General features: G+C 50.4%; 1 protein-coding gene across 3 annotated transcripts in view; it reads left to right on the top strand.

The window, feature by feature from the left end:
- The window catches only part of SEC31B (SEC31 homolog B, COPII component), a 37640-nt gene extending 30110 nt beyond the window's left edge, over positions 1-7530 (top strand). For 2 of the 3 annotated variants that reach the window (XM_075504997.1, XM_075504998.1), the window contains 5 exons: positions 1478-1533; positions 2761-2907; positions 3331-3447; positions 4855-4926; positions 5658-7530. In XM_075504997.1, the coding sequence (XP_075361112.1) occupies positions 1478-1533; positions 2761-2907; positions 3331-3447; positions 4855-4926; positions 5658-5837 (572 nt within the window). In that variant the 3' untranslated portion in view covers positions 5838-7530. Of the gene's footprint in view, positions 1-1477; positions 1534-2760; positions 2908-3254; positions 3448-4854; positions 4927-5657 lie in introns of those variants that run through there. The other variant, XR_012776156.1, reaches the window with a different exon arrangement.
- Positions 7531-12690: the final 5160 nt, after the last annotated feature.

The following is a 12690-nucleotide window of genomic DNA, read 5'->3' as shown; positions in this document are numbered from 1 at the left end:
AGGCATTGCTGGAGACTGCTGCCATGGGGCACTCCTTTCAGGGTTGGTGAGAAATCCTATTTCACAAATAGCATAGGCAAGATAGTCAGAGTTTCATCCCAGCAAAATGCAGCAGGGTCCTCTTGTCTCATGTCTGATGATTAAGTGCCTGGCTTAAAGACTATAATTTAAATAGCTGTTTCCTGTGAGGATTCAAAGTGCCACTGGGTTGGAATAGTGCCAAGGACTGCTAGGCCACAGGCTCGGTGGGGGCCAGCAGAGTTCTAGGGCACAGAATCCCCAAGCTAGAAATAAGTGCCAACTTAATTAAACTACTGATCCAAACTCATCAGAGAGTGAGTCTTGAAATCATGGGAAAAGGGAGGGCAAAAAGAGGCTGCCAGAATTTTAATAATAAAGGTAATTAAAGTAATGAAGCACCTTTTGCATCTTTCCCCTGTGATTTTTAAAGCTCAGTTCAGGATCAGTGGCTCATTAAGTGTGGCACTGAGCTCCAGCAATTCTGATATTGCCCCTTAGAATTATGCTACTTTCTCACAGATTATTCCTGTCTCATGGGCTTGAGGTTATTAATACTGGGGTGACAAAAGAAGCACTGGGGTGTTGTCTAGAGATGCAGGTACCCTTACAGGACAGCAGCGGATGAGGTAGTTGGAATGTGACCTTCGCAGAATGAAGTGTGGTTGCAAGTCTTTTGATGTTATGTTGCCTGATGGATTTTTAATTACCTGGAGTGTGGTTAGAGGCTAGGTACCACAGAAGTGTCTGCTGAGACACCCCTCTGCTCCCAAGGCATTTACTGGTTAAGTCTATTCCCTTCTAGTTGGGAAGCCAGTGAATTTTGCTAAGCTTTGGTTCTGAACATGATTTTCGAAGGGGAAAATTTCAACCCAACCCTAACTTTTCCCCCCTTTATCACAGCAACGTGCATTGCTGCGGACTGCCACCGTTAGGCACTCCTGCAAGTGTTGGTGAGAAGCCCTCTCTCACCCATAACATAGCCCTCTCTGTGCTACCACAGCACTAGCTTCTCTGTTTGAGGAACCCCAGGAACTCCCCGAACCCTGATGTGCACACGCATGCAGATCCTGACCAAGGTTCAGGCCTGACTCTGAGGCTGACTTGTGCAGCCTGTGCAGAATGTGAAAAGCTTCAGGTAGTTGTGAAAAAGCTTTCTGTGTGGGAGCGGGTGTGTGCCAGTTCAGTCTGATGAGATATCACCTCATGAAGCCTGTGCACATACTTGGATGCTAAGAATATAATTAAGAAAGAGAATGGGAAGCAAGAGCAGTTCTTGGGTCTGTGAGCTGGGACTGAAATTCCTCGGTTGAAATGGTCTGAAGGTGCGATGATGGGGGAATTGGAGCCATGGGCCCTTTTGCTGGGGGAAGTTCCAAACCATGCAAGCAACCATGAATTGCTGCTGTGGCCACCTTCTCAAGGTCTGACATTTGTGTCTTGTTCTCTCACCTGGCAGCTCCGGAATCTTGGACTGATCCCTCTGCTGTAAGAGGAGGCCTTCAAAAGAAAAAGGTAAGCTTTCAGCTGCAATATGTGTTGGTTGTCTTTTAGCCAGGGAGCTCCATGCAACAGGTATGTTCCTCTAAGTGCTCCCTGTCACTCTCAGCAGGTCTCATTCCATGTTAGTCTGTCTGCTTCTGCATTACACGCCTAGCTAGGACTGAAGTCTAAGTCATCTTGACCCTTTGCCATCCAAACTCTCATGCCGTTCTCCAGGGTGGCTGTTTTGTAACATGGTTATCATCTGTGATGCTGTCAGTACTTCCCAGGCTGACTACAGTCACTTGTTGCTAGAAATATGGATTTATTCTTATCCCCTTGCCCACACACCTTTTTTGATAGTGGCTGGGGAGATCACGCTCACTTCACACCTGACAGTTGGGGGCAGCATTTCCCCTCAGCACAGTGAGACCCAGAGTGATTTTCCTCAGATGCTGATACCAACTGATAAGGCACTTCTGCTGAAAGAAGTTGGGACAGGTGTAGCTGTGAGCTGCCTGCCATGTTGGCCCTGCTGCTCTCTGCCTTGTAGTGATTCCACCTGTGAGCTGAGCTCTTTTGCAACAAATGCTCTCAGCACCCCATTTCTATCACTGCTGCCTGCTAGCAGGTGTGACAAGAAGCTTCTTTGGCACCATTCCCACCCCCCACTCCTCTTCTTTAGCTTGGAACAGACTTCTCACCCTTTTTCTGGCAGCATAGCTGGGAACCTGCTTCAGGCTGTGCTCACTACAACAGGATTAGCCTCTTGTTAAAGCCATCTCCTTTTGATCTAGCCCTGTCAGAGTGAATCTATCCTGACTCTCTGGCTTAGCAGGGGCATGATGAAGTGTTTGCAAGAGGATTCTCCCCCCATGTCATGGGATTTTCCCCAACACTTGCTCTGTTGGACACTTTACTGCTGCTAATCTCTACATTCAGGACTCGTGCCGTTGCAGAGCCAAGGCGGCTTTCTGAGGACCAGTGCTTTCAGGGGCAACGGTTCTGTTTGATTGAACAATTCCAGAGGAGTTTTCTTACTGTCGCTTTGACTGTTCATCTAGGATGCAAGAGGAAGGGCCCCATGCTCTGGGTCAGGGGGGCTGAAAGAACAGGGATGTGTTACACATCATCTTGAGAACTGGGCATTCTGCAAGATAGAAAGGAAGTTGAATTTGACTGTGGAGAGTGTAACTAAGCCTCCTTCCTTGGACTTGGTTTTTTTGATTTCTTTTTTCTTTTCTTTCTTTTTGCTGACAGTTGCCTGAGAAATTTATTCCTCCAGCCCCCATCACAGCTCCAGTAATGAGCCTGCCCGCTGAGCCCCAAGGGATCCATCCTCAGCTGTCCAGGTTGCAAGAATCTGGCCAGTCACCCCCAGGAGCACCCAAGGAAGGCAGCCTGCAGGTACCCAGGGAAAGTGGGGCATTCCCCAGCCACCAGCTCCTTGTCAAGTAGAAAAACAACTCAGCTTTTGAGATTCTTATTACTTGGCAGCTCTAGGGCTTACGTTGCTCCCCAGCCCTTATAAGACATCTCTGCCCGAGTGTTAGAGGAATTGCCAGGGTGGAAAATGACACCTGGGTACGGCTGGGAGAGAGGGAGGGAGGCCAGCCAGGCAGGCTGTCGGTCTGCTTGGAGTTGGGAATCCACAGAGGCCTGAAGCTATACCACAGTCTGAAGATGATAATCTAACTCTGTGCTTCCAGGTGTTCTCTGGGTTTGCGAAGGGGTGAAATTCTTTCTGTTCATAGTTGCAGGAGGGGAGTCTGCCTGCTCCAGCCTTTCATGCTCCTGTTGCATTCATTCAGCTGCTTCTCTCTCTGTCAGTATCACCAGCTACCCGTGGAAAGGGTTGAGAGGAAGGAGGTGCCCCCTGAGCACCAGGCTCTGAAAGCCACATTTGAAGGGTTGGTGCAACGCTGCTCTGCTGTCGCCACTGATCCAGTAAGTCTTGCCTTCTCTGATCTTTGGCTTTTTTGCCCTTATAGATGTTTGACTGGTACTTCCTTCTTTTGGTTGGGAAAAGAGAGGAAGAGTCTTGTCCCTATAACCAAGTTAATCCCCATCTGCCTCCTTCCTTTAGGCTGTAGGCTTGTCCATCTCTTGGGAACTGAGATGCATTCTCTAGAATTTATCCAATGCTTCTCATTGCCTCTCTGGAACAATGATTCTGTCGTCCTGGCTCTTTTCTCTGAGAAAAGTAGAAGAAATGACCAAGCTAATTCAGCTTCCTTTTCACTGACTTGATCTGTAGATAGTTCCTGCAGAGCTGGTATTACCAGATATCCTCACAGCTTAGAGGGAAAGGCTGAGATATCCTGGCTGGAAGACAAAGCCAGACAATCTTTGTGTCCGAGTCACTGTAATTTCTCCACCCTGATTCCTGGAAGGCTGTTGGCATACATGTCACATTGTGTGAATGTATCAGGCCAGACTGTCTGGAAACAGAAAAGCAGTGTTTGCAGCATCATGTTAGGTTGCTAAGTCCTCCCAGAGCTTGGGGGTACCGTGAAGCCTTCCAGAATACCTCTGTTTAGTGGGTGTTGGGATGAGCACTGAGCCCAAACTGCTATCCCAGAGTCAGGCACTTTGTGTGTAGCAGCAGCTTTGGCATGTTTGCTCTGTGCTTTCTGAGAGTGCACTGTAGCAGTTTCTGGGAGATAACCTAAAGCTTTCCTCTATGGATAGAAAGGCCTGTTCGTTCAGGCTTAAGCAGTCGGCTTACATGGAGGTTGAATAGCTGGGTTCGTACAGCAGTGCAATGCATCTGAGCTCCTAAGGCTGCCAGGCCTGTCCCAGTGTTGCCCAGAGCCAGGCATTTCTATCCATGGTATAATTTACCTGTGAGTGGATTATCCAAGGTGGGGTTAATGGGGTCAGTCCCACCAGAGCTTCAGTACTCAGGCCCTTTCTTTGGTGGTTACCTAGAGTGGGAAGGATATTCCCTCTTTTCCTCAAGGAGACCAGGAAGAAGCTGTTGCTTAGGTCAGCCAGGGTGAGGCTGTCTGAATGCCCCATGGGTCAACTAGTGGATGTTTCTCAAGCTTTGGAAGTAGTCACTCTGCCCTGTGGTCTGCAAGCACTGGCAGAAGGGAGGAACATCTAGGCTGAGAGATGGGAAAAGGGGCAAATCCAGCTTCCTGTCTTGGGGAGAGAACGTGTGCATGTATGTGTGCACAGTGGGGGCATGGCTGGCTTGTATCACAGTGGCTGCCAGAGGCGGAGATGCAGCTGAATTGTAAGGTGCTGTGGGAAGAACAGAGGAGGGGAGGGACTGAGCAAGAACAACTTCGTTCTGGGAGGGGTGGCTGTGAAGCTCTGGCAGAGCTAGCAATACCTGTTTCACTTCAGAAAACCCGAAGGAAGCTGGAGGATGCATTGCAGCGACTGGAGTGTTTGTATGAGAAGCTCCGCGAGCAGGCGGTAAGTAGATGCCGCCATTCCCTGTGGTCCAGCCGGGTTCCTGATCCCACCTTTGCACTAGGTTGTGGGCCTTGGTGTCTGTCCCAGTGTTACCAGCACATACCCTCTTGAGAAAGCTAGGGGAGTGCCAAACCTTATACGCACCTTGAATCCAGCCAGCCTTATCTCTTCTTCCTTAACTTGGCCCAGACATAGTGTAAGGAAAAGCTGGGGAGGTATTTGCAGGGTGCTTTTACCCCCAGGAAGTATACTGGCATATAGACAGGTTCCAGATGGGAAGGGGCAATTTTGGGTAGTTAAGTGTGAATCTAGTGTAACCTCTGGCTTAGAAAACTGAAGCTGCTGATGCCAATTGCTGGAGGGATAGTTATCAAGGGAAGAATCCTTTTAATATACACCCTTTCCCTGAGCGTCCATATTAGGCTGAACAGAGACAGGATTCTGTGCTAGATAGACCTTTGACCTCCTCAGATACATCAGATATTCAATTAATGCTGAAATGTCATTACTTAGGACCTGCATTCACTGTAACCCAGCCTGGGTATTAGATTAATGTTTCTTGTAGGCTGGGAAACTGCGGGAGGAAGCAGGCTGTCCTTCCTGCCAGTGCTTGACTGTGTAGGTGCTGTTTGGTGAGGATGAGGTGGAGAACAGGAGGGAAGGGTGTGGAGGGAGGGGGCCCTATGTTACAGTGCTGAGCATGCTGACTCATTTCTGCTCCCTCCCCACAGCTCTCTCCAACCATCCTCATGGGTCTCCATGAAATTGCCCGCTGCATTGAGGCTAGGAACTACCAACAGGGGCTCCTGGTTCACACCCAAGTGGTGAGCAGCAGCAGTTTCAGTGAGGTGTCTGGTTTCATGCCCATCCTGAAAGTCCTCATGACCATTGCTGGCAAGCTGAATGTGTAAAGTGTGGAGCTGGAACAGTGCACACTGAGAGCTGGTGGACTCCCTCACCTGTTGATGTGCTGCAGGTTGTGGACTCTCCTTCTGACTCTGGAGAAATAAGTCTGTGCCAGTGCCTGGAACTGTGCTGGGCCAGCACACCTGGCCCCATCTGCTCTCCAGACAGCCCACTGGTGCCTGGGACTCCTGGAGAATGTTCTTTCTCTCTCTTCCTTCTTACTAGTCTGAGGCTGCTTCCCAGCCCAGGGATCTCAATTTCAGGCTGTCCAGGTTGCACAAAGATCCTCCCTCTTCCCTGTATCCCCAGCACAAAGGAGGAACTCCTTCCCTCCATGTTGCTTTCTTTTTTTTTTTTTTCCCCCCGAAGGAGACAAACAGGGCTGGCACCTGCAGCACTGCCAGACAGAGTGCCACTCGGGCTCTATTCCCTGCTGCAGTGTGAACTGCCTGGGTGATAGGTGGGCTCCGTTGGGACCTAAGCTGGGGTGTCCCTACTCTGTTGGGCTGCAGTGAGGATCTCTCTTCTGGTTCCTCTTTTCTCTTCATTCTCATCCTTAACTCACCCTGTCACCCCTCTGCACCCGTATCCTGCTACAACTAGGGCTAACTACCAGCCTGCTCTGGGCTAGCCTTGGTTCTCTCTCTCTTCTTCACCTAGCCCTTTCTTTTCATAGTCGAGTCTCCTGTTTACCCTCTATCCCCCCTCCTTTATATCTTTTCCCCGATAAGCTGCAGGCCCAGGGCTGATTTCCCCTTCCAGCTCCTAGGACTCTCCCATTCAGAATTGTTAGCAGGTTGGACTGCTCTGTGCACTCCTCCCCAGAGCCGGTCGCATCCTGGGTTTGGGCTAAAAGCCACCCTCTCTGGCTCCTGGCCTTTTTCACTTCCTTTATTTTAGCACAGTTGGCCTTTTGCCCACTGGTGTTATCTAAAGGCTTCCTACATCGGGCTTTTCAGAGACAGTCTAGGGGCTTTAAGAGCAGCAGGGATCGTTCAAGTCCCATAAAGAATCCCCTTGAGCTACTCTGACCAGCCCGGGCTTGAGCCGGGGGGAGACAGCTCATTGCTCCAAGTGTGGTGCATTCATTCTGCCTACAGTAACAGATACATGCAAAGGTCGTTCTCAAAGGCCCCTTGGCACTATGGTGGTAGGAATATGCTGCAAGAGGTGATGCCGTCAGGTCTGGAGGGTATGGCTGTGCTGGGGCATTTCATCACTGTGGCATTTCCTCTGGATAAAATAGATGAATGAAGCATACCTGTCCTGGGGAAGAAGTCTGGGAAGGCAGATTGGATTTTAGGGCACATCTGTGTGTGTGTCTTTTCCCGTTCTTCCTCCCTCCTTGCCTTCCTCTCTCTCACCCTCTTTCATGCTAACCGGGCAGTGTAATCATTGGGCCCTACCTGGGAGCAAGGCTTCTTCCCAACATTTGGCTGCAGCCAGCCCCTGCTTCCTCTGCTTGCTGCTTGAGTGATAATGCCATCGTGGGCCTGTGGTTCAGCAACTTACATGAACCAGCCTGCTGTACCATGAGACTTAGGAGGGAGGAGAATCAGAGAAGGGAGGGAGAGGACGCGTCTCATTCTCTCCTTTCCAGGTCAAAGTGCCTCCTTGTTGCTGCTGTGTTGTTTCTATTGCTGCGGTTTGATGCACTGAGAGATTACAGAACAGTGAAATAAAAGCTGTGTTTTGTGATGCTGCTAGCTTTTTTTCATAGGCTTGTCACCTCTGGCTACGGGGGACTTCCCTCAGCCTGCAGGGCCACACACTGAGAGCAGAGTTCTCAGCTTTGGTGAGGGGGACAATTGAGAACGGTGTGGGGCAAACTGGATTCTGGGCTCTGCTGGTGTGGGCAGCAACCATCCTGGTGTGGTGAGACCTCAGGTGTGGTGAGACACTCCCTAAGGCTGCAGGGTCAGAGAACCGATCTTCTCCAGATCACCCGCCTCAGTTGTGACTGTCCATCTGCATCAGATACAAGAAGGTCCCCGGGATGGCTGAGGTTCTCTTGGGGAATCACAGCAGTGTTGGGGATTTTACACTTGACGTCGGGAGTTGGAAGTATGTCAGTAAGTAAAGAGAGAGCCCTTGATGAGATCCTCTCCTGTTGGAAATCAATGTTACACCACTGAAGCCATGCCACTTAAACTAGGATGAGAATCTGACCTGTGTGGAAATCAGATTTATACCACTGAATTGTCAGTTCTTACCATTAGTTAATAATGGCTGATTTCATTTAAGCTTTTAAGGAGGTAAGAAGCCTGAAGTGAAACATCAGTACTGAGATAAAGTCGGGGGGAATCAAACTAGCTTCTGCAAAAAGACTGATGTAATCTCAAAAAAATTTTGTTTTCTTTTTGCTGTGAGCTGGCTGGCTAGTATATTTGTACAGGCCAGCCCGTCAGCACACATGAAACTCAGAAACAGGCAGGACTGTATTACCTGGCTTGTGGTTGGAGGACTTGGGAGGGAGTAAAGGTTGAGAAAGATTGTTTGGATGGGGAAGATTTGAAGGGCCATTGCTGGGAAGGGACCAGGGTTTATGGGAGTTCTGGGGTGTTACGGACACAGCACACGCATTCAGGGAAAACCAGCCTTTGTTAGTTCTGCTGCTGGCAGAGGCAAACACCAAGTGTAAGGGAGTCTTGCAGAGCTTTTACAGCCTGGTCTGGGAGCAGTTAGCAACCAGTCTGGCCTCTCGGCTGTCCCCCATCAGGGAGATGCAAGCTGATGTTCAAAGGCAGCACTTGTGTTATGACCCCGTCTGATGCTGTACAAGTGAGCAGGTAGCCCCGGAGGCATACATTTGCTTAACGAGTATATAAGGAAAGTCCTAGCTTTCTGAGATCATTTAACAAGCCTGGTATTTCTTAGATTCTGCCTTTCTGGATCCAGTTATAGTACCCTGTGCAGTCCAGCCCCTCTCTTTCTTTAACTCAGGCCACTTGTACTACTGCAAAATAAGCACAGATTTTCCATATATTTCTCAGATGCATTTGACTTTAGTTCTCTCCAGCACGCACAGCTCCCGCTACCCATGGACTCATGCAGAGACTGGCCATTTATCCTGCCTTTGCTGCGAGTCCTTCCTGCATGCCCCTTTGTCCCACTGTTGCTCAGTTTTGCTTCGGGTTTACCCCAGCGAGCACTGTCCCCAAAACACTTGGTAGGGAAACCAGGCAGGGGGAAGTGAGGCGACCCACTCGAGGGTCTTTGAGAGGCTCGTGGCCGAAGCCCCGTCTCTGTGGCCCTGGTGGGGTATTTGTCCTTGCAAGGCCCACTGGAAAGCGCTCCTCCATTTGTAGTACTAGCTCTGCTGGCTGGTAACAGCTTCAGGAGGTTGGACTAGGTGATCTTTAAGGACTAGATGATCCCTTCCAACCCAAACCATTCTGTGATTCTGGCCTACGGACAGCAGCTCCTCTGTGTTGCTGCCTCCCCTGTGGGCACACGCTACCGCAGCATCCGCGCTCGACAGAGAAAGCGCTTTCTGTTAGGTGAGAAGGCCTTTGGGTTGACAAAGAATTGGGGGGGTGGTAGGAAAGGATCCCTGGGCACAGAGAACAGAGCTCTAATCCCGTTGCAGATAACATCATGTCTGCAGGCTAGGCTTGTGTGTGTTTGGGGGGGCTGGAGGGGCAGAGATTGTTAGGCAGTATTTGTTTGTAAAGCCACTTGCTCTGAAGATAATGCTTGCACTAACTTCTATTGAGGGAGCAGTGTGAGTCCCCACAAAGTCCTTTCCCAAAGTGTCTTTGAAGCCAAGAACCCATTGAAAGGAAGAAAGGCCAAGAGAGGGGATTAGTTTGTTCAGCAGCTGTGAATTTCAGTGGGAGGCTGATGAACTCCAAAGTCTTTGTTGAGATTTTTTTTGTAAGGAGCCCTGCTGGAGGGAGAGACCCACACGGGGGCCACGGCCTTAGACAAGAAGGAATCCCAAGCGGCAGGGAGCTGTAAACGGGCCACAAGGACTTTTCCCAAACACTTTTCGGAAAAGGTGTTGTGAAGAGAGCGGAGGGGGATTAGCATGTGAAATGACACTTTCCATTGACTCCACAGAGGGGAGGGGAAAAGGGCTGGCTGGCTGATTTATTAGCATTTTGTTCCCTTCTCTATTCTGCTGGCCCAGCAGCCCCCCTGCCCTTGCTCCCCTCCTCCCTGAGCCCTCTAAAGAGGTTTGGATTGGAAAAGGGAGTGGGGGGCTGCCTGTTTGTGTGTCATCTGGGCGAAGGTGACCACCTGGGAAGCTGAATGTAAATATTTCTCCTCTGAGGAATGCGCCTTCATTAAACCGAAATGAATACATGGAAGCATCCAATCCTGCCGCACAATGGCAGCAGTGCCTTTACCGCTCAGGGCTCCTTGTGCCGGGGAGGGGGGACCCTCGGGCCCCGACCCGCTGCTGAGGTCAGCACATTTTGCAGCTGCGGTGTCGCCATTTTCTCCCAGAGAAAGAAGCATGCGGCGGCGGGGCTCCGGCTGGTAATGCTCCCTGCGTGTCCCCTTCACCAACAGGCGACACTGCGCCCAGCGGGCGCATCTGGGCTGTGCCATGGCCTTCATGGGGCAATCGTGTGGGGCAGTAATGTCAGCAGGTGAGGGATGGGGTAGCGCAGCCTGCCATGTGCTGGGGAGGGGGAGGAAATAAGAAACAGCTTCCACATCTTCTCCTTTTCTTATGTTTCCAGCTGGCCGTGGAACGAGGGGCACAGAGGGACAGGGGGGTAGAAGCTGTCCTCTCTGCCCTGCAGTGGTCCTCAAGCCAGCCCGTGCTGGAGCTTCCCCTGCTGGGTGAGAGGCTCTTGCACCTCTTTGCTTTCCTGCCCAAGGATGCATCCCTGCCGCAGGGAGATGGAGGAACTGCTGGTGGAGATGCAAGGGAGACCGAGGGCAGGGTCACTGTATTAATAAGAACCTTTGTGCAAACAGCTGGTGGTTTGTGTGTGAAGTGGAAGTGTTTCAGCTTTCCCTCAAAATGGGCCAAGATTGTTTCTTGCACTTTTTGAAGGGCTAGATTCTTGCTTGACACGAATGCTCTTGCTCTGGTGAGACCCCAAGCTTGTTGTAGGTCCAAATTCCCACCCCCAATGAAGTAGTCCTGGGATCGAGGGGGTATTTGATAACCAAGAGACACACACAGACTGCTGAGTCTCTATCAATCATCTCTGAAATGGGCAGCTGGGCCCCTGTCTGCCCCTCTCCCATCCCCTTTCCCCCTGGCAGCTGCATTGCGGTTGGATGCAACCTAAAGCAAGCTCAAGGAGAGAGCGGGCCCGTTCCCCTCCTGGTGGGGGCCGAGGTGGTGCTGCATGGAGGGAACTGGTCAGCTCTTCCTATGCTCAACAGATGGGTAAGCCCCTGGGTTTTAGTCTCCAGAACTATAACTACATACATCCACACGTGCAATTGGATGAAAAAAAACCACCCAGCTACTTAGACACAACAGCATTTTGCAAGCACTTGGCTACTGATTTATTGCATTGGCTATTGGTTTACAAATATTGGCTACAAGACAGGTCTAATGGCCAGTAACTTAGCTCTGCTGGCTTCTCATCTGTCTAAAGGACACTTCAAACAGCAAAGTAGACGATAACCTCACAGCCCGAGGGAGATCACTGTGATGGTGCAGTGAGATTCCCCAGGTCCTGCAGCTGACAGCTTCTTCCCTCCCTCCCCCAACCATGGCAAGGGAACAGAGATGCATCAACCAAATCTTCCTGCTGCTTGCTTAGCCTATAGAATATATACAATAAGCGGTAGAGGAAAAACTGTTATGTATACATCACAGTAACTGTGCAATAAATTAAACTTCAAAGTGCTTCACTTTCCTATTTACAACACCATTAAATAGCAACTGACATTATTTTCTCAGGCTAGGAGGAAGTATTTAGTTAGTTAGCTGACAGGGTAAGAGTGCTCGGCAAGTACACCAGGAGGTGGGGAATGGGCTTCAGCTGGCAGCTCCTCTCCGGGAGAGATTTGGGAGGGAAGAGGGACTGGAGCAGTGTGAGGGCATCTTTATGGCACCAATCAAGGGCTTTGGCAGGGATGCTGGGGTGAAAAGAGAGACCAGATCTGGAGTCTTAGAAGATACAGAGAAAGCGTGTAAAAAGCAAGTGATGGGACTCCTCTTTTGGACAGCTGTTTAATGGGCAGGTCAAGCAGCATCTTCAGTCTTGCTGCTGCCATCTCAAATGCAAAGTAAAGCACTGGGGAGCTTAGCAAAGCTGTCGAAGGATGGGAAGTGATGCTGTGGGCCTCCTGGAGGCTGGCTTGCTGCAGGAAGGAGTTGCACACCTTTTCTATTCCCTCATAGCGTAGGGCTTAATAAAAGGCAACAACAATTTTATTTTAGTGCCTCTATTTTTTTAGGGTACTAGAAGCCTTTTCTGTTTTAGGGATTACCTCACTGAGTTGCCGAACTCTGGTGGTGCCATCTCGGCTTCTTTGTGCTTTCCTAAGTGTTGATCTCACTTTCTCAAAAGCCCAGAGCAGGTGCTTGTTTGGGGAACGGAGAAGCTCAAAAGAGCAGGGCCCACCTCGACCACCTGTGTTTTCAGCAATAAAACCATAGTCACTGGATAGAGTGACTCTGGGTCGAAGGCGCCAAATCTCACCTCGTTTTGTCAACACTTGAGGGTCTTCCCAGAAGTCATCACCCACTGCACTGATGGGAAATGCCCCGTATGGCCAAGGCCCAGGGGCTCATGAGCACTCTTTTGCCTTGACCAAGCCCCATTGAGGCGGTATTGGGAATGAGGCAAAACTAAGCCAAAGGGAAATGGTGCCGGGGGGCTGCTGGGGAGATGGGGAGGGCAGGAGAGGAGAGGGGCAGACAGGACCACGGAGGAGCAG

Source organism: Mycteria americana, chromosome 6 (genome assembly GCF_035582795.1).
Source record: "Mycteria americana isolate JAX WOST 10 ecotype Jacksonville Zoo and Gardens chromosome 6, USCA_MyAme_1.0, whole genome shotgun sequence".
In the NCBI taxonomy this organism is placed as follows: domain Eukaryota; kingdom Metazoa; phylum Chordata; class Aves; order Ciconiiformes; family Ciconiidae; genus Mycteria; species Mycteria americana.
The sequence above is the reverse complement of the archived record's forward strand: the minus strand, read 5'-3'. Positions and strand labels throughout refer to the sequence as shown.